This window comes from Pyxicephalus adspersus, chromosome 9, assembly GCF_032062135.1.
Source record: "Pyxicephalus adspersus chromosome 9, UCB_Pads_2.0, whole genome shotgun sequence".
NCBI lineage: Eukaryota > Metazoa > Chordata > Amphibia > Anura > Pyxicephalidae > Pyxicephalus > Pyxicephalus adspersus.
The window spans coordinates 10,207,340-10,229,298 of NC_092866.1; the positions used below are offsets into that span (position 1 = coordinate 10,207,340).

Below are 21,959 nucleotides of genomic sequence, written 5' to 3' on the forward strand. Positions count from 1 at the left end.
GGGAAGAAAGCCAATGCTATCTATTTGTGCAGGTTAATATTAAAGTTACTAAAATCTCTCAAAAGAAGAACATTCTTCCAATATAGCCAGAAGAACGGTTGTCAGGTCTTCTGCATAAAGTTCTATTTTGTGATGATGCATGCCAGTGGAAACACCTTGGATTCCAATTAATTAATGGAAGGGCTCTATCTAGGTCTTCCATGACTAAGTTATATATGGATGACTAAGATATATAGATAAGTGAAGAGTGGGCTGCCAGAAATTTAGGAAAATAGGGGGTCGTTTTTTTTGTGTGCACCAAAATAAATTTTAGTGTATTCTTTACTAAAAATGTTGGTTTGATAGCAGTGGCACAGTCATTGTGCGGCAAAAATTTTTCAACCACCACCTTTTAATTTGCAGGACCATTAGAGTCTCCATAGAACTTCACAGAACACAGCGATGGTCTGAGCACATTGAAGGACAGAACCCTATTAATTTACACACGCCTTATCACATTTTTTTATCATCTTTAATATTACAAAAACAAAATAACTTATTTAATTTACAATAGAAATATAGCATACAGAAAAAGCATGCATTCAGAATGTGAATATAAATGGTTACTTTACTTATATATATAATACTATATTAGATATTACATATAACATTATATGCATGTAGTTCACTCCATGGTGGGTTCGTATGTGAGTAACAATAAAAAAAAAATATGGACTTTTTCAATAAATATATTTCCATCAAAACACTCAAAGATAACTAACACTAAATACATATGAAAACTACATACTACAGTAGCATAACATGGTTAGGATAAAAAAAAGTGACATAAAATATTGATTTTTTTTTTGACAACTTACATGAACATTTTAGAGAAAAAATAAGTCTGATATCACAAGATAATAGGATAAGCTAAGACAGGAATCTGATTGTAAGCTCTTCTGGGCAGGGTTCTCACCTTCCACTGTGTGAATGTCTGTATCTGTCTGTCATTTGCAACTCGTATTTAATGTACAGTGCTGCTTAATAGGTTGCCGCTATATAAATACTGTTTGATAATAATAAAGATAAAACTTCAGTTAAACTTTTTGCACTTCTGTTGGGTTTTGTGACTTGCCCTCACTTCTTGACTTGGAGACCCAACAAGAATTGAGAAGTATTTAGGAAACCAAAAAAGGTGCCCCTAGTTTTTTACACATTCTATGGGAGAGCAGGAAAATGTGGAAAGTGCAGCATTTTTTCTGCTCTTTCTCTGCTCAAAATTAGAAAAGAAGTTTTAGCTGGAGCTTTGATTTAAGAACTTTGGTTGACTTACAGGACGGTGGTGAAAGGAACCAAATACTTTTTAGCCATCATTGTGGGGCCATACGTCTCCATGTTCTGGGACCTTGAAGGATTATATATACGTTAAATGTCTTCTATCTGATATCTGAAGTCTTAAAATCAGACTTGAAAATCTACAGATCAGTTCTGAAAATGACCTCAGGATAAAGGTATTGGCCAGGGAATGAAATGTAAAGAAAGAAAAAAGCATTAAAATATATTTGTAAAACAGTCTTCCAAGTCGAAGTCAATGCATCCAATGTGTTTAGATACGAATACAGCATGCTACCATGTATAGGGAATCCTAAATAATTCTTGTTTGGGATGACATACTTTCTGTTGCCCTTCAAAAACTGAAAAAAATTCCAGAATGTGAAATATCTTTAACATGGAGTATAGGAAACAATTTTTGATGTTTTCATAAAAGTTCGATAAAGATGGGAAGAATAAGGTCTGGAATTGGGTAATGGAGTTATCGAGGAAATACCTCACATGGTGAGGATGTAACATGTCCCGTTATTTGTCGCACTCCAGGTCCTGGGTGGCCTCACCACCTTGGTAATGTTCCTGGCAGAACTCCCGGATGCGTCGGCATGCCTCTACCATCATTTCTTCTGGAACTGTGAGCACAATCCGGAAGAAGTTGGGGTATTCAAAGCACTAAAAAAACAGAAAAGAAAAATGGGTCAAGGATACTCGTGGTTGTGGTCAAAATGAACCAATGGGCTCAGGGCTGATAGTACATGCTTCTGATTTGTTTATATTGACACAGGGCATTTCAAATATCGCTAAAAGAAGAAGTAAGGAATGCCAAGAGGAAAGATCTGCCTACTATAGTCGCCTGATTATTTCTAGTATTGTAATATGAAAAAAATGCTGGAGAAAGAGGCCAACTATTTACCAATCTGTAATTTTTTCCCACCCTTTTAGACCCTTCTGTTCTCCTATAGCCTATACCCAACTCATCACAATTTTTGCTTTTTTTAATAAAGCCTATTTTTTACTCATGCTAAATTCATCTCAACATGTTACGGGATCTGGATTATCATATGACCACAAAGATAAGTAACAGGGACTTTTACTGTAGAATGTTTCAAAAAGCATATAGTTGGGTGCGTGTTGAGTTGATTTCATCTTTAATTGTTTGTGGGAATTTTTTTTTAAATTTGGAATTTTTGAATACCTTAGACCAGGGGTCCCCAACCTGACAGGGATCTGACTGGTGGTCCACAGCTCTGGCCAGTGCAACCACCAGCAGGGTCGGGAGAGGGATCCAGCTTATGGGGGCACCCAGAGACATCTCAGGGCAGTGGCCAAGTTGTGTCTCCGGACAGAACCCGTCCACTCTCCCATCGCAGGCTCAGTACTGGGCTGTGTAGCTTTTTTACACATAAGCAGTTAGCAGGAGACAGAAGATGGTGAGGTTACCTATCAATGTGAATGTGACCTTAGATTTGCAACATGAATGGTGTACCCGCTGCAAACTATATCAAATTTTAACGAAAGCCAAGTTCTCTTTTATAAGAATTAAGATTGTAAAGACTTACTGTTGCAGGGAGACAAAAGACAGACTGCTCGGATATCATTCTTTCCGTGAAATCCACATCACTCTCAAATTCTGGAAAATGTTCCATGTCAATTCCAACCTACAAGGCAAACAGAAGAATAAAAGAAATTTGATTTAGGCAAACATTGCTACGAATTCTCAGATTTCCTCATTACGCTTTATTCTTTGTCTGTTTCATGTGACAGGTAGCCAATTAAACCCGACCTTAACTATATTAGTTTTATATAGGGTGAAGGACCAATTACTGTTGGGATGATGAAGAGGTAAAATTCTTAGCTTTTTGTTTTTTTTTCTGATGTGTAAACAAATGTTACTACCCTTTAGGTGTAACTCCTGGCTGGATCACCATGCTGTATTTTAAAATCAGTACTATTCTTTAGGTTAAATATGTGATCTATGGGTCTCATTGACTGTGCAGTAGTTTCAGCCCCCACTCCCATTATTATATATTATTTTCTTGAATTTATATAGCACCAAGATTACAAAGCCCATTGTCATTTTGCAGACCATGCTGGACTTTCTATAAAGAAAGCCTAGCATTGTCTCCATAGGTATTGGCAATCTATGAAACCTGACTGAGCAAGTCTTTGTTAGTAATGGAAGGCAAGAAGGGGGATGCCAACTCTTTAAGAGGTGTGTGTAAACCGATCTTTCTTCTCTTTGATTTAACAATATAAATATAAATCAGCTTTATATAAAGCAGGTGTCATGCTTTGAATTTGCCAGCTGCTGATAAGTAAATTTGTTTTTTAACATTCTTTGTTTTTCTTGAAAATTAAAGAAATACATTTAAAAAATAATTTATTTTTTAGATCAGAACAACTAAGATGCAACATATGACAAAAAAAATTGTTCAATTGACTACCTAATGACTTGATTTATAGTGTAATAGCAAAGTAAACATTCAGGTAAGGTGTACATCCAGTCTATTTAGATACCCGCTGTAACACATTTTGTAGAGAACTAGGTCTGGAATTTTACCAAGTGTGAGGGTGTCTGGATATGTGAGCATGTCTGGCCAACATTCTACTTACCATTAGGTACATGGCTCCTGCCGGTCGCACGGGACAGAGTCCAGGGACGGCGGAGAGTGTAATATAGCAGAGGTCAGCATTAGACTGCAAAAAACAGAGTACACAAGAAAGAATGGACGTCAATAAATGTTCCAGAAAACTATTGACTTGAATGATGTCAAGCCAAAGTAAAGAGAGAAAAGTGAGATTATATAGAATCATACTAGAGGTTAGAGCTTTAACCTATTTCCCAATATTACAGCCTTAAAAAGTACACATGGATAACAACATGTATCTTGTGGAAAAGGTTTTTTTTATGGATATATATTTCTGTAGCACCCAGAGCATTCACCATCCTAAGTTTGTGAATGAAGAGGAAAATAAGGCTGGCAGCTGTTCACCACAGATTCAGAAGGCATACAATCATAGTACTAATAAAATGAACATATGAAATGTGTTGAAAAATGTTAATAAACCCAAAACCATTTTGGATAGAGTAGAGAATGTTTAAAATCACAATTTATTTTGCTGCCTGTGGCCCCTTGAAGGAATTTACCACTTTTATTTGCCTTGATAACCATCATAACCAAAAGTAAATTAGAAGGCAATGGGAAAAACTATTTTTTATTATTACTGAGAGTATTTGGAAAATTGGCAAGAAGCCAACCCAAAGTAGTCTGCTTGTAAATGTGGACCCAAGCTCTTAGGGGCAGTTGAGGGCATTCCTTAAACAGCTAAATATAATCACCCTAGAAAGTTCCAGGTCTACCTCAGGGCCATCTTTCTAGACAGAACAATTCAAAGTGTATTCCAAGAATACCTATGTTTCCTAAGTTTCCTGAGGTTGCTTGAATCCCAATCTTGGTCATCTGAGTCTTTACATAGCTAAGCCCAGGCCAAAAGACCAAATGGGGAAACCTCTTTTCTTCGGCATGCACTTTCCATCTTTTGGTATTCTCCGATAGCCCCAAACCAAAACTAAGCAAAGTGATATAAAAGAATAATTCCTAAAACCCCCAACCCATGGGGACAACTGCAGCAGTTACTTAAAAAAAAACAATGCCAGGCAACAAGTAAAAGAAACCAGAGAAATAATTTTCATACACATACATTCATACACAGCTAGTCTCTTATTTTAGAAAATACCTTGATGAAGTTGATAGTGTTGTCATAAAAATGCTGAGGAGTCCTGTTGATAAGGTGATCCAATGCTCCTTGGACGATGGTACATGGACCAAGAATTCTCTGACTTAGGCGCACAAGGCCTTCTCTGATCTACAAAAAAAAAAATTGTAGCATTTTAGTATAGCATTTTATTAAAATCAGTTCCTTTATAGATAGGAACTACGTGAACATGCAACTAACTTCTAACCTTGTTAAAGGTATACACTTGGAGCATGATTTATTAGACGGGAGAAGATAGACTATCATGGGAGAACCTGGGTGATGAAGCTAATTTGGAATTGATTTTCTCAAACCTATTTGCTATTAGTCAGAAAATGCTTTTAATCCTGGACCAGATCCATTCCAGTTTTGCTAGACCACCTTATGATAGTCTATCTTCTCCAGTCATGGAGAGCGTTAATAAATCAAGCCCTTGCTGTCTATAGGTATGTAGGCATCAAACTATTATACCTATATCAGCTTGTTGGATATTTCATTACAACCATGAACATTAATATAGGGTTGGCAGTTATTACCGTCTCTGTTCTTTTGAGAAATCTTTCCACAAGATTTTTGAGTGGTTTTATCTGGTTAGTAATTAGTTTCTTTTTTTAGAATCTTTAGTGGTATAATGAGTTCAATGGTTTTTAAATGGTTGTAGGATAAATGTATTTACCTCCTTGCCAAAAATTTCTTTCCGATCATGGATTAAAATCCATCCCATCCTCCATCCTGGAACCAGCCAACGCTTAGCAAGGCCACCACATGACAAAACTGGGACGTTAGTGCTCAATTGTGCCAGACCCTGGAAAGCACCATATTCAAAAACCTATTGAAACAAAAAAAAAAACCAAAGTGTAAAGCATCACTGCATATAAAGAATATGATTTATTTCTGTACAAATACAAGTGGTAGTAATCATCCGCCATCCCCATATATATTACTTATGGATTTCTATATCCAATGTTAACGTTTCATTTTTATTACCTGTAGACTGAAGCTAAAGATGACTCAATGTCCAGAAGGGGCAAAGGGGTTCATTGGTAGATCTCTACTTCTTCTCTATTGTTTGTTTTGTTGCAAAATGTATTCAACATATTATTATATTTAGTAAGGGATATGGTTCAGGGCTTTATGCATATTTACTTATAAAACGTGGAATCTGGCATTCCCTCAAACATTCCCTGGTAGAAATTACTGCCATTGAAAGACACAGACCTGGTACAATCCCACAGAGAAATGGTTGAGGAAATGTTAGATTCCCTGTTTTAAAATAAAGCCCAATGTATGTATGTAATCCTAAGGTCAAATCATTATATAGTAAGCAAAGAGTTGTCTGCAGTGCCCAAAATTTGGGATTTTCTTTAGATTTTTATTGCCAAGGGGCTTTTACAAACAAATCAATTTATTGCGAATTAATGTAAATTCTTTTTTACTCAAATAATGAGCTCCTGATTTTAAGTAAAATCAAATATAAAACACCATTTTAGAATAAAATACAAAAAATTAAATAGTCCTAGTTGGTGTGAAATTGGTTCGCACTTTTGTCTTAGTACAATCTATTAGGAGGGAGAGAATATTTTCTGGATGTTTAGGCCCCTCTCAGTTTTTGTGCAGTAAATTTATGAAGACATCTGAAAGTATTTAGGAGACCAAAAATTCAACATTCATGCCAAGAGAGGACAACATCAAAGAGATCTGCAATCTGCAAAGTCATTGTGGCATCTGGATGGGGTGATAGCAGGAAGGGGCTGGATTCATCTTAGGGAATGACTTCTAGAAGGCAGCGCACAATGCACATTGACAATTCTATATAACACTGGCGTGCCAAGAATATTTTTTATTTGTTACAGCTTAAGTAACCTTTTCCTTCGTTTATACTGGCATGGCCTATTTTCAGTATTCACAGAACAGAAGCATGTAAGAATCCCTACTGAAAGCTGCAAAATTCCTTGCATTGCATGTAAATGACCTGGAGAGGATTGTGTTTTTATTAAATATTAATTTAAAATTAAAGGGAAAATGAAAATCAGGTAAGTCAGGCTTACATAATGTCATGTTGTGTATACCGCAGCAGCTTGGGTATGGCAGAGAATGGATATTGCTATCTTCTCTCTGCTGGGCATTGTAGTATTTAATCCTCACCATGGCCCACATTTTAAATTCCTTTGCTGCAAACTACATTGTCTGATTGAGCCATCTAGGAGAGGCCATTTATATTATATGTATTGTATATTTCAATTTATGGCTGAATAAATACTATCAAGAAGGAAAGAAACACTGGAGTTTTTGTCAATTTCAAAAGATTTATGTATTTTTTCAAAATGCCAACTAATGTTGCATAAATGTAATACAATGGAGTTGATAAGGCAGTCCAAAGCCCATTAGTATGTCATGGGTTACAGGACTGATAACTATAGAAAGCTCCTCAACTAAGATACAACTCGTGTTACTGGTGACTCATATCCTGACGCATTTCGCCTGAACGGCTTCCTATGGGTAGTCTGAGCCCGTGGGTATAAGAGTGGTTGTATACTTGTGTAGGGTTTTAGAGCCTTGGAGATGAAATTCTGTGGTTATAATTGTCCTAGTGTTGTTCCTAGTCCATATCAACTATTAGGGCTGACCAGAAAGTGTTAGATTCATCCTTGCATCAGTGCTCCATCAATCCATGAATGGCATATATTTATCCATATATGATATGGACAGATCACATAACCTGCCCCCCTCCTAGCTATTTTTTTATGATTTTTCAATTATTAGAATAAATAGTCCTGGCCACTATAAATATGCCATGGTCATAGCAAGATCATATCACCATTTTAACAATAAGGCTTCATTGGGGTAATTCTTTTTTCAATATTTTCGGCAGCTGTTTTTACCCTGGGGTTTGCAAATTTTGTCCCCGCAAGCTTTTATTTTGCATCTGAATGCCCTGTGTTCTTCAAAACAGTTTATGATCAAAGAAACATATCACTGACATATTCAGTTCCTTTTAAAGCCCAAAACACCAATTTCAAAAGGTAGATCAGACCCAAAAAGACCCTCAGGGTGTATGGTGAATGCACAAACTTGCAGATGCAAATTTGTCTAGAAAGACATTCACATGCTTAGGCAAACATCTTTGTAAAAACTTGAATAATCTTTTTTTCTGATATTATCATTTATATGGCTATTTACACACACTTATGTAATCACAATTTCAATATTTTTGCTTTCAATATACAACAAGTGTGCGCAATTACCCTATTTTTATGCTTTACTCAGATCTGCCACCAAGTAAATGAACTTACCATGTCTCCGTAGATCTCATCAGCCAGGATAGGTACACATTGCCGGGATGCCACTATAAAGACATTAGGGTAAAATTTAGTCTGTGCAATTTCTATATACCATAAACATAAAAGTTGAAATAAAGATCTATGTACTTTTCCAGGTTTGAAACAAAGCTTTGGATAAACTTTTACTTTTTGCTCTACGATAGAAGGAAAATGTTTGCACCTCCATCACATATTTATCATTGACTTCATTGTGGAAGTGACATCTTTAACAGGTAAAAGAAACAGGAGCAAATCGTAATGATGCCCACATGGACAGCAATGATCTAACCCTTTCCAAAGGGCAAACCAAAAACCTAAACCCCAATTTTCAGTATTGATCCTGGATCCTGGGAAATATGAAGATCCCAAATCTTATACGAAAGTAATTCTGCACAGTGGTGGAGTATATTCATCTGGGATTTTGTATCATGATCCCTGAACTGTTCCCAGAACCCCCATGGGGTCCAATCACATCCTTGGAAGTGCCCAGAAGACAGGTGGTAAATAGTTTTCACTACATTCTTTTAACACTTTTTTATAGGCTTTTATTAGCTACCTGGGGTCCTATTTAGATGATATACAGTATCACTCTATGAATCACTATGTGGTCCAGTTTGTGTACCGAGGAGATACCATAGGTTGATAGGATTTTGAGTCTTAACTTTTCAATATGTAACTATGTAATAGTTAAAAATGACAGAACTTACCAGCAACTATTTTCTGCAAGTGCTTTTTGCTGAAGACAGAGCCACATGGGTTGGACGGGTTATTGACAATGATACAGGCGGTCTTATCATCCACCAAGGACTCCATGTGTTTCAGATCAATCTCCCAGGATTTCTCTGGCTGAAAACACAAAATAACGTCAGTGATGGAAATGTTTGGTGGTCTCCTGGTAACTTGTGAGTTCTTGACTGTACAGCCACGTATCCATAATTTGAGAAAAGCTTGGAAAGTATCACAAACAAAGATGTTCCGTATTTGACTATTTAGATATTTGGCTTGATTGCATGTTCGGAACATCACAAATACAAAGGAACTAAAAGAGGTCAACTAGACGGGTTCATCAAATGGTATACTGTATCATTTCAAGGAGGTGTTTAAATTGGTGTTGGGCCTACTTTTGGAGTGAAATCATAATTCAGATTACAACTGAATATGTTCATATGCAAGAAACTATATTAGAAATGATTTCAGCAATGGGCATATTGCAAAGTTGCTTGGTAAACCAATAAAACACAATTGCACTAAATAGTTTTTATCATATTTCCAACTTTCTTTGCTTCTGTTTTCTAGAAGCAAGAAAGGGTACCCCTTTCCTATATCAATGAGATATTATAAAAATTAGGCCAGTGCAGAGCTTATCTGCCAACATTGAAAACCACACATATTTTTTTGCATCCTACATTGAGGACTTTTGCGTAGGGAAGTTATCTATATTGAAACAATTTTCATGTATTTTTTTTAACAGATTCCAATTTTGTCCAAAACAGGTCTTTGGTGTTGGTCTCCTATAGTCTGGTATGTAAAACATGGATAAAATAAAATATAAAACACGTGGATGATGTTTTAAGCTAAGTTTTATCAATGAATATACTCACAATCAGGTTGTAGAGTTTTACTTCCACCCCCAAGGATAAGGCCAGTGTCTTGTATAGAGAAAATCCAGGTCGGGGAATCAGGATGTTTTGGCCGGGATTAGCCAACACAGACAAAGCCAGTTCGATTGCTTGGCTGCAGCCACTGGTGAGGATAACATCCTAAGAGAAGAGTTGAGCAAATTTAATAATATAATATAATAAAGTGACTTGTTAAATCAAACTCTACTACAAACCCTTCTAGAATATCTGATGGACATATCTTTATGTATTATCATAGGTAAAGTTAGTGATGGGATTTTTGATTCCATTTTTTGCCCAAAGCTGATTATCCAATGTTGTTACTCTCTAAGATTTCCTAAAACAGCTGCATGCAAACTGGAATATATGGGTGTATAGTATGAAAATGTATTGGTACAATAAGTTAAAAGTTTCGAATGATCATTTGATAATCAAGGAAGGAAAAAAATTTTTTCATGATTCTGCCCACTACCCAGACCTAGAAAACAATAACGTTTATTAGGATTCATATGCATAACCTACCTTGGCTTCCAATGGAGCTTCGGGACATGTGTAGAATTTAGCAATTACCTCCCTGCTTGACTGATATCCTACAAAGAGATTGGAATAATGATAATGATTACACCTTTTTTCCATCATAGCTTGAAGAAACAGTCAATCAGTTATTTTTATTATCTAAACGAATCAGATAAAAACTATTTGGTGCATAAGGGCTGCACCCTACATATATTTGCAGAAGTTATTATCAAGGAGTTTCACTGACATTTCAGGTTTTGTATTTGCAGGAAAATAAATCCAATATGGTTTCCTAGCAAACTCTGGTGGCAATATGTATTTTATTATAAAGAATGCAGGATGGGTAAGACATACAAAATGTCAACACAGGCAGATTGGGAACCAAGATATATAATAGTGAAAGCTCACTGGTAAAGTACCAAATAAGCAAACGGGTGATTTACACTTATTATAAATATAAACAATGATTCCAACTAAAGAAATGTGAAAAAGCAGACCTGTGCGAGAATGAATTTGATGTTGGAACTCACCGATACTTGGAGCATATCCGTTGTACTTATTAGAGTCAATGGCTTCTTTCATAGCTCTGGTAACCTCATCATCAGTTGGAAGGTTCCCAAAAACTGTCGGGTCTCCTACAATAAAAATCAAATTGAATTAAGATCAAGAACATTACATTTAGTGTTATAGGGGAAACAATATAGTATCATAATCAAAAATACATTAGGGTATGTTTGGAGGGAAAATAATACAACCAATTAGTGTTTGGCAAAAAGAGTACCAAAGCTACTAAATTTTAACATATAAAAAAAGGACGTATTATCCTACAAACATTATTCAAATCCCAATGTAAAAAGTTATTTATTATCCCTGCCAAATCAGGCAATTCCAGAACCTCTCTGCAGACTGCACTGCAACTTAACATGGCCCGGTCTACAACCAATTCAAGCCAGTGGTTTTCCAACCTCAGGGCTAATTTAAATGTGCACTGTGCAAACAGAGACAATCCTGACCGGATCAGAGTGCTCCCCATCCTATTTCCAGTCCGAGTGCTTCTGTGCAAGGCATTACAGCAGGATTATATATTGACAGATTTAAGTATATGACATACAGGTAGTCTCATTTCAGGCTTGAAAATCACATAGTTAGCCACTCCAATAACTAACTGATGCTGTGCACACAAGTTCAGCAAACTGCAGCGAAGGTCAACCCTTTTGCATGTGTTTCACTTGTATTTTCGGTGGTGGTGTGTTTTTTTCTCATGAGGAAACGCTGTATGGCTATAGGCAATATGTCTCTTCCATAAACTCTGACACAACCCCACCACAACACAACAATGTGCAAACTCTTGCACAAAGTGGTTTCCACTTTGTTTCACTCCCTTAAAATTAAATAGGAGTGCATTTGAGCATATGATGACAACACTGCAGTTTACCGCAGGTCAGAAAGGGACCCCAAAGTTAAAGAATTACATTACTGGACTAATCAACATATAAATTTACCATTTGAATTAGGAAAATGTTGTGCATCTCAGGGTCAGCCTACTCAAAGCTGGTATTTGATATTTTGGTGGACACTGTCCAGTTCAGTTACAAGTTCAATATACTTTATTGCACTCTGGTGAACAATCCCCACACATCTGTTTTTACTTAATTGCTTAAGACAGAGAATAAAAGGAGAATGTATAGTGGGGAGAGTTAATTAGTTTTGGATGAACTTAGCCCTGAACATTATCTTTTTCTTCTGGATAATTGGAGCTCTATTAAACCAGATAATTATTTCAAAGTAGAATATTGTATAGAAATTAAACAACATGCTGACCTATAGACAAGGCAATCATTGGCTTATTAGGATTGGGCTTGGCTTTCATTGTGTCCACAATGGCTCGGATGGGATTAAACGTTTTCTTTGACATCTCAGATGCCCGTACAGACCACCTTGGCTTTCGGGATTTGATCTTCTCAATGCCATTGGTTCCCTGAATGTTGACATGTACATCCAGGACTTTAGGATGGACTGAGGAGCCATTCAGCTGGATTACATAGGCATCTGTCTGCATTTCTGCTGTAAGGTGATATAAGAAATATTAGCATGGGAGCCGAGGTAATCAACCAGCACACACTGAGATTTATTACAGATATAAAATATTTAATTATTATTAGGAACATGAACACAAGCCAAAAAACAGCAAGAACTTAGCAGAAAAAAGCTTCATAGTATAATAAGACAACAAATAAAATATCTTAGTAAATAAATGTAATAAAGGGAAAGGTTTTCTTTCCTATTATGTTCACAACCCAAAAACGATATTTTACTTGAAAAAAGTTCAGAGCTTAAAGCTTTCTTAAAGCTCAGCATGATTTTTGCATGCATTCTGGAAGGAATTCTAATTAAATCATGATTTTATACAAATAATTAAAATGGAATAACACATGTTTAATAACAAATGTTTAAAATGTTAAAGGGATAACATATCCCATAAAATATATTTATAAAATACATTTCTTTTAAATTTATTTTAAAATAAAGTTATTCCCAAAACATTACATTACCAAAAAACCCTTAGGGTAAAATAATGTTAATATGACTTTTTTCCAACTGCAAATATAAGTCAAAAGGCAAACCTATTAAACTTTTCAAGTGTGAGTGATGTTTCAAATTTTTAACATCAATTAAAACCTTTAAAGAACTTAAATTTTGAATTTTATTTTGCTGTTTGAGATACAAGCTCCAGTTCAACATATAATGAACATACATAGGTATAAAGTGTAAGTACAAATTTAGGGACATTGAGTGCTGTAATAATTTTGGCAAATCAACTTGTGCGAAATATATTTGTTATAATAGGTTTGTGGGAAAATCTTCATAAAATAATACCTAATGTAAGGCAGAAAATTTGTGTGGAAAAAAAAATAATATACCCAATAAAAAAGAAGAATAAATCAAATTTCTTTCATTTGTTCACTTTTCTCCTATAACTGATTAAGCTACATTTGGTGTAAAACAATAATGTATTAGCTATTTAAAATCAACAGATTAATTATATTTTATTTTTCAATAAAAAAAGAGTATAGAGTAATTGCAACAGTATCAATTATACAAAAATTCTAATAAAAAATTCTAAAACAGGATAACAAAATATAAGCAAACATATTTTAATTTTATTCTTTTTTTCATATATATTAATTTTAACCCAAAACGAATACCAAGCTTAAATACCTTTGTATGTGAAGTTTATCTTCGGGTCAGGGATGAGGTAATCTCTTGTCTCTCAGGAATCCAGGGTACAGCTGACCAGAAGAAATACAGATTGGCCAGCACTCTCTGTAAAATAGTCCCAAAAAATGGGAGTTGGACCTAATTCTCCATTTTTATTGGTGGAAAAAGGAGGGCTGTGTTCCCTATCTAGAACATCCCTCCTATTGCTTTATGTACCATATTGAACTGATTTTGAAGGCATTTCTTTTAACTGTTTGAAGAATCTTGTCTTCAATAAACACACGAGCTTCATATCTAATTTGTTTGAAGAGTAAGTGCATACGTGATCAAAACATATTTGCACAATGTACAGCGGAAATACCTTGGGATACTATAGTACGGACAATATAGATATATGTATATTTAAATATATATATTTAAACATATATATTTAAACATATATATTTATATATATATATATATATATATATATATATATATATATATATATATATATAATTATTTTTATAAATAAACAGTATATATATAGAGAAAACATATCACACAGCGCGGTATAAATATATATATGTATATATATATAATATATATATATATATATATATATATATAATTACTTTAAATATTATATTATATATATAATATTATACTTTAACGAATACATAATATATAAAAGATATATTTTTGAAAATATACATATAAATATTATATCAAAAGATAAAATGCATTTTTAAAGAGCTTTAAACTTAAAAAAAACATTTACTTTTGAACTTTCTAAATCCAGATTCCTTTTCAAAACCTTTTGGGAGTCAGTCGGAGGCATGCTGTGTATGCCAACCCCTATCATTTCATCATCGTGACTCACTCATATAGAGCAAAGAATAAAGCTCAACGTATCATTTTTTTTTTTTGTTCCCATTTGTACAAATGGTAAAAACCATTACAGGTGTCACTTTAATACCATATTTAAAAAAAGTCACTCAAGTCTCTGAAGTATGGACTTTCTATTGGAATGATTTGAGAAGTGCGCATGCCCTGGAGGAGCAGTGTAGTTCTTTAAGAACAGCCCATGGGGCGGTATCATGCAGTTGGCACAGTGAAGATCTTGGCAAAGCTTGGACAGGTAAGTGTGTTACTTGTGTGGGGTTCTGAATAATGGGACTCATGTCTACTTCTGTTCTTTGACTCCTAAAATTGCAATCCCCACCTACTTGAGTAGGGGTAACTTCTTCATATAACCGCATGATCAGTCCCGCCATTGCTTTGCTAAGGGGAAACTACTGGTACATTGTCTCATTTGCCACTGTTACAAGGAACAGGTGGGCAGGTGTTTTATGCAGTTTTATTATGTCAATTATATAATTTGTTTAGTTTGGTTTCATATGATTTGGTGACTGTTTATCAACTAGATGTCATTAGGTCATTCAGTCACCAGGTAATATCATGTAATGAAATTCTGATTCAAGCTAAAATATTTTGATATAAAATATTGAACAGTAGAAATGTTAGCATTAGTAAATCATTAACAAAGTATTATCAGTTTTTCCTTACCAAAAATAAAGTTGTTAATATTTTCCTTGCCCCCCTCAAACAACATACTTGATGTATGGGGATGGAGTGCCCACATATATGTAAACCAAACTGTAATCTGAGTTTAAGGTGGGGTATTTGAGATATAACCTAATGAAATGATTAAATACAAATCTTCTGTTTTCATTACATACCTATCATCACTAGGTATCAGTGCTTAGTGATACAATCCTTGATTGAAAGAACTACAATACAATGGATTGAAGAGGTGAGCCAGAGGAAGTCAATTTCCTGGCTGAAGGACATCCAGCATCATCCGACCCTTTCCTTCCCAGCCCGATTGTCTTTGGCCTGCACTATTCATTTTTTTGGATTTCAGTTCTTTCAATCATGGATGCTCAGATTCACATGTGGGTGTTACTTGGGATGATCTGCATGCAAATGTAACCTGCCAAGGAACTCCCACACCTTCTGTCATCCAGCCATCAAGGCACAGAATTTACCATCGCTGAGTAGTGAGCTAGGGTGCTGTGATGTTTTCAGAAAGCTATATACAGCACCCTGCCAGCCTCTTCCACCAGCCATGATCTGCCTGCATTGCATGGAGAAGCAAAAAGGCATTGGGTCTAATTTGTTAAACCTCTTCAAGACTGGATAAGGCAGACCATCATGGTAGAGCACTGATGATCCAGGAGATCCGGAAAAGATTTCTTAAAAATTCTTTTCTATAGTTGCCAAATGTTTTCATTCCTGGACCAGATCCATTCCAGGTTTGCTGGATGATCCAGGATCTCCCATGATGGTCTATCTTTTCCAGTCTTGGAAAACATTAATAAATCAGGTTATTAGTGATAGCGTCACTTTACTAAAATCTCATTTGTCATGAAAACTGAATCATTTCAATATTGTCCTTAGCATGGTAAATGGGGGGGAAAAAAACTGGGGAAACAAAATATAGGCACATTAGGTGTGAGCTTTGAATTCAAATATAGGAGAACCTGCAAGGCACAACACTGTGCAGCACTACTAAGCCGAAAAACACAGTCTGAGTACAGTAAATTATCAATGAAATTCATGTTCATGAAAACTTTTATATTCACTATTCTGTTCTCATTAGTTTAGTTTTGATTCAATAGAAAGTAGTGTCTAACATATTTTTAAATACGCATCAAGTCATGCAAGTGGCCACTAATATTAAAACATTTGGCCAATAGAAATGTCCAAGAAGTAGAAACACAAAAATGAGGCCACATGCACCTAGGAAGTGATACTATGCCTTTAATACTTCCAATAGCCACAATAGACTGCACCTCGGGGGGCAGGAAGGTCAGAGAGGTGTGTTTCTCTTCCATTTGCCAAGTTCAATGCCCCGCTGGACTATGTTGTTGTCCAATGCAAACAAAAGCTTCAGTAACAGGACACCTGCCTCTCAGCAGCTCGTGTGTAGAAGAGATATGCTGCCATGTATTTTGTAAAAAACATTTGTGCTAATTATTCCTTTGTAGATATATCAGTTTTCCTTCCTTAGAACAATGGAGCAAAGTTGATTTAAAGGACTCATGATTGGCAGTAGTAAGCTGAGCCACTTCCCCACCTTACTGCTTGTTGATGAACTCCTTTGAGTCACCTAGCTTGACTAGTGGTAGGTTAAAGTCATAGGCCTGTCCTGCTGCCTGGCGGTTAGCTAATGTCTTTGGCCTACCATGGTGCCTAGTGGCCGATGTCTATAATCCTCTCTTCTGACTGTTGGTGATGGGTTAAGGGAGATGCTTAGTTCTCTTATTTAGTGGTAGTGAGCTGAGGTCTCCTCGGTGGTAGACATAGGAGCTTCAGTTCTGAGTTTTTATTATTAATAATAATATTATTATTATTATTATTATTATTATTAATAATAAATGGATTTATATAGCGCCAACATATTACGCATCGCTGTACAAAGTCCATAGTCATGCAAAGACTGTAGAAGACCAGAGTGCCAACCACTGAGCCACCATGCTGCCCATGCCCATATATAAATATTGATTCCTTTTCTATGAATCTGGACTCTAAGGGCCCCGAAGAGCTTAGAATCTAGTAGGTGGGGGAATTTACACACAATAGGATGGGAGATATGTAATGGTGGGAATAGTGAAGGCTTCAAAAGTCAGAAGAAGATGGGTAGGCAAGTTTGAAAAAATAGGTTTTGAGTGCTCTTTTAAATGAGCAGAAAGTAGGAGCAAGCCGAATTGGATGAGGAAGACCATTCCAGAGAGTTGGGGCAGCTCTGGAGAAGTCTTGTATCCGTGTGTGTGATGAGGTTATGAGTGAGGAAGTCATTAGTAGGTCATTGGAGGAGCAGAGAGAGCGGCAGGGGGAGTACTTTTTAACCAGGTCAGAAATGTAAGTGGGACAATAACTGTGTAGGGATTTGAAGGCAAAGCACAGGAGCTTGAATTTGATTCTAAGGTGAAATGGAAGCCAGTGTAGAGATCTGCAAAGAGATGCAGCGGAAGAGGAGCTGTGGGAAGGATGGATGAGTCTGGCTGCAGCATTTATAATAGATTGTAGAGGAGAGAGTCGGGTTAGTGGAATACCAGAGAGGAGGAGGTTACAGTAGTCCAGACGAGAGATGATAAGAGCGTGTACAAGGAGTTTGGTGGTCTCAGGGGACATGTAGGGGCGGATTTTGGAGATGTTGTGTAGGTGAAAGTGACAGGACCTGGAAATGTTCTGAATATGGGGGGTAAATGAGAGAGCAGAGTCAAAGTTGACACCAAGACAACGTGCCTGAGGGGAGGGCCGAATAACAGTGTTGGTGACAGATGTATGTCAGGGGGAGATTTGTAATTTGAGGGGGGAATGATGATGAGTTTGGTTTTATCCAGGTTGAGTTTCAAAAATCGGTCAGACATCCATGATGACATGGCTGACAGGCAGCGTGAGACCTTATCCAGGACTGAGGGAGACCGGTCAGGGGTGGACAGATAGATTTGAGTGTCATCAGCATAAAGATGGTACTGTAAACCAAGGGAGGATATGAGACTACCGAGAGAGGAGGTGTACAGGGAAAAAAGAACCGGTCCAAGGACTGACCCTTGGGGAACACCAACAAGGAGGAGAGTGGGTGAAGAGGAGTTATCATTGAAAGAAACTTGAATGGAGCGGTCAGACAGATAGGAAGCAAACCAAGAGAGAGCAGTGTCACAGATACCAATGGAGTGCATGATTTGTATTAGAAGGGGGTGATCAACAGTGTCAAAAGCAGAGTAAAGATCAAGGAGAAGGAGCAGGGAAAAGTTGCCTTGAGACTTGGCTCTGATGAGGTCATTGGCCACTTTAGTAAGGGCTGTTTCAGTGGAATGGGCAGCTCTAAAACCAGACTGGAGGGGGTCAAGGAGAGAGTTGGTGCTCAGGTAATGGGTGAGTCTTTTGTAGACAAGGCGTTCAAGAAGTTTGGAGATATATGGGAGAAGGGAGATAGGACGGTAGTTGGAGGGTAAGGAGGGGTCCAGTGAGGGTTTCTTTAGGATAGGGAGAATTATGGCATGTTTAAAAGCTGAGAAGTATTTACCAGTAGAAAGGGAGAGCTTGAATAGTTTGGTCAGGGCAGGGGCCAGAGTGGAGGAATGGGCACGGAGTAGATCAGAGGGAATTGGGTCAAGCAGACAAGTAGTAGACGGAGATGATGAGAGAAGAGACTTCATCCACAGTAACAGGGCTGAGGGAGGCCAGTGATGATTTACAGGTGGAAGGGGTGGATATGGTTGGAGTGGCCCGGTTAGCAGACACATTCTTGTCTGATTTTGTCTATTTTATCTCTAAAGTGGGTGGCAATGTCTTGGGCAGAAAAGGATGTTGTGGGGGGAGTAGGTGTGGGGTTTAGGAGGGAGTCAATTGTTGAGAAGTGGTTGCATGGGTTGGAAGCTAAAGAGTAAATGACCGCAGAGTTTTGGTGGTAAATGATAGTGGTGGCATTCATGAGGAATATGGTTTTCAGCTAGTACCCTCTTTCTCAATCCTAGATGATTTTCTTTTCTGGAACAGTCAGGAAAAGTCAGAAATCAACACTATTCTGTTACTGGACTGCATTTATGTTGACACATTGAGATGAGGTTAACTGGTGAAGATTTAAGCCTGGATCAAGGTCTTTGGTGGTCTCCAAGACTCTCCAATCTTCCTTTAGAGAATCTGAGCTGGAGGTCTCTTCTAATGTTCTTGGAGGAGTTGTCTAAAGCAGGATTGATCAGGTATGATGATAATGGGTGCGGAGGGGTTAAGGATGGGTCATGGGCCCTGATGGCCTTTACATTGCCCATGATTTCCCTTCCTAAGGATACGCTTGTGTACCCATTGGGACTGGTGTTACAGCTCTCGTGTGACATTAGGCGACCCCTAATTAGGATCCTAGATAGTGATGGAGGTTAGGGCCAGGCCTCAGGCCTTTTTGGTCCTTATGGTGTCTTCTCTTAATTGGCTGGACCTCAGTTCCTGTTGGGACACATTGCTCTTTCAACTCCTCAAAAACTTCATGTAAGCCTGTCATTTGAAAGAATTCATGTAGAAACAACAGATAGGACCCGGTTTTGTTTAGCCAGCTAAAGAAGTGACACCACTGTAATGCCTAACAATAGTTATAGCTATAAAAGTGAAACTGAAGTCATCCTTTAGGCAATGCAGTATTGGTGGGGCCTGTGAATAACAAAACTGGCTAAACGGGATCACAAATATTTTGGCAGCTTAAGTGGTTCACACATATGCCTTTCAATGAGCATTCAGCTGCTTGGCCAGAGTTCAGTTTTATGCAATATCCTTCTGCTTTTTCTGTTGACATAGGCTTCAAGACAGATTAAGTGTAATATTTCCTAATTACTGTGATTACTTCTACCTTCAAGCTACGTTAAAAGACACCCTCGTTTTCATTTTACTCACATTTAACCTGCTAACCCTAGTTTCATATTATATTACTCAGACACTGAGGGCCATTTAAGACTCCTGGCTGACCACAACATTCTATTGCATGCTCACCCATACTCCAAAATGCTTCCATTCATTTAAATGGGAGTGGTTGGGAACAATTTTGCCTTTGCATGTGGCTGCAGCTGAGGTGGGCTGCAGTGCAGTTCCTGAAGGTACCAAGTCACGTCTGGCTGCATGGTTAGTTTTCCTCCTTTGGAGTAAGAAATGCACCGCCGCCACCACAGCACCCAGCCTCACTTACCTACTCAACAAAGCAGTTAGCAAACTTTGTAGTTGACAGCAGAGTAGTTGAAGAAGGGCTAGCTGAGACCTAGAAACGCCAAGACCGAAAGGGGCCTAAAACCTATTGCAGTGTTCATCAAGAAGCATGGCAGTTACAACCACAAGCCCACCATAAGGGTCAGCAGTGATGGTAGGTTTGAAAGATCAAGCAAAACCAGGGTCAACGTTTGTGCACCCAGAAGTAGATCCAGTTGGTAAAAAAAAATTACCCATGTTTTAGAGTTATTGATGAAAATGCTAACTGGGATGCCCTAGGAACATCATAGCATCAAGGACACCCAAGAAACATTCTGCAAGGTGTGACCCTAAAAGAATGAAAAAGAAAAGCCTGAAGGGGAAAAAAGGGAAGAAAAGAACAGGGGAGGTCAGGATAGAAACTCAATAGGAATTTGCAAGAGCATGTAATACAATAGACCCATATTTCCTCATTTTACAAAATAAATAGTAAGTATATATACCATACCTGTAGGTATATATATATATTTGCTCTAAGAATAAATTATATCAATCCTAGGTCCAGTTATGCAGTTATATTCCCCCCACCTACTGTGTGTTATTTGTAATACCGGTATTATAAGTTGTATTTTTCACTACAAATGGGTTAGAAAAGTTTTCATAGTAATATTCTGCCTTGTAAAATGAGAAAGTTAATCATCAGATACTTGTTTGTCTTGTTACATTGATTGACATTAGGACTTATGTTGAGCGTGACAAAAGTAATGTTTGAACTCTTTGTTATAATTGGCCCATGTCCAGTTCAGGTTGATTCCTGTATTTGTGCAGACTTCAGAGCTTTGATATTCCGGTTAAATGAATGTACCTTTCTATAGATTGATTTAGGAGCAGACTTTATCTCTCCTGTATAAAATACATATAACTGTACGGGTATTCTGGAAACTTTATACTGTCTGGAAGAGATAAGCAACTCCCAACATTGGAAAATGCACACAATGGACTCTTTATAATAGATACCTTGCTAGTATTGGGTTAGATGCCCTTTTGTCCATAGAACTCTCATAATACTTAAATTAATTGACTGTACAAGGTGCTGGAAACATAAATTCCTAGTCAATACTGACATGACAGCATCACGCAGTTGCTGCAGATTTGTTGGCTGCATATCCATGATGCCAGTCTCCTGTTCCACCATATCCCAAAGGTGCCCATTTGGATTGGGATCCAGTGACTCTGGAGGTCATTTGAGTACAGAGAACTCATTGCCTTGTTTAGAAAACCATTGAGATGAAAAACCATTGAGATGATTTGAGCTTTATGACATGGTGTTTTATCCTTCTGAAAGTAGCCGCCAGAAGATGGGTAGACTGCGGTCATAAAGCGATAGATAAGGTCATCACCAATACCAAGGTAGGTTGTGGCATTTAAACGATGCTCAACCAGTACTAAAAGGTCCAAGATGTCCAAGAAAATATCCCCTATACCACTGCACCACTGCACC

General features: G+C 37.2%; 2 protein-coding genes across 5 annotated transcripts in view; one reads left to right on the forward strand and one right to left on the reverse strand.

The window, feature by feature from the left end:
* Positions 1 to 495: 495 nt before the first annotated feature.
* On the reverse strand, positions 496 to 13,852 carry TAT (tyrosine aminotransferase). 2 transcript variants are annotated; one of them, XM_072422529.1, is made up of 12 exons: positions 13,739 to 13,852; positions 12,341 to 12,583; positions 11,050 to 11,154; positions 10,526 to 10,593; positions 9,986 to 10,144; positions 9,092 to 9,230; positions 8,358 to 8,410; positions 5,741 to 5,893; positions 5,047 to 5,175; positions 3,922 to 4,005; positions 2,868 to 2,966; positions 496 to 1,980 (listed from the first exon to the last, which is right to left on the reverse strand). In XM_072422529.1, exons 2-12 carry the CDS (start codon positions 12,576 to 12,578, stop codon positions 1,837 to 1,839), a joined length of 1,371 nt encoding a protein of 456 aa, XP_072278630.1. In that variant the 5' UTR covers positions 12,579 to 12,583; positions 13,739 to 13,852; the 3' UTR covers positions 496 to 1,836. The 2 variants fall into 2 exon arrangements, with proteins under 2 accessions (XP_072278630.1, XP_072278631.1); XM_072422530.1 differs by having other exon boundaries at positions 12,341 to 12,580; positions 13,739 to 13,803.
* A 784-nt stretch (positions 13,853 to 14,636) lies between these two features.
* MARVELD3 (MARVEL domain containing 3) overlaps positions 14,637 to 21,959 on the forward strand; it is a 43,760-nt gene continuing 36,437 nt past the window's right edge. For 2 of the 3 annotated variants that reach the window (XM_072422536.1, XM_072422539.1), the window contains exon 1: positions 14,722 to 14,858. Coding sequence is in view for 1 of the 3 variants with exons in the window: in XM_072422535.1 (XP_072278636.1) it covers positions 14,663 to 14,858 (196 nt within the window). In the remaining 2 variants the exon portion in view is untranslated. Of the gene's footprint in view, positions 14,859 to 21,959 lie in introns of all 3 variants that reach the window. The other variant, XM_072422535.1, reaches the window with a different exon arrangement.

Bases quoted from the DNA above. Each gene is read 5' to 3' on its own strand.
- TAT (XM_072422529.1), bottom strand. From the start codon at position 12,578: ATGCAGACAGATGCCTATGTAATCCAGCTGAATGGCTCCTCAGTCCAT. The intron at 10,594-11,049 runs GTGAGTTCCAAC...ATCTCTTTGTAG, and splicing joins CGGATATGCTCCAAGTATCG to GATATCAGTCAAGCAGGGAG. The intron at 10,145-10,525 runs GTAGGTTATGCA...CTCTTCTCTTAG, and splicing joins AAGCTCCATTGGAAGCCAAG to GATGTTATCCTCACCAGTGG.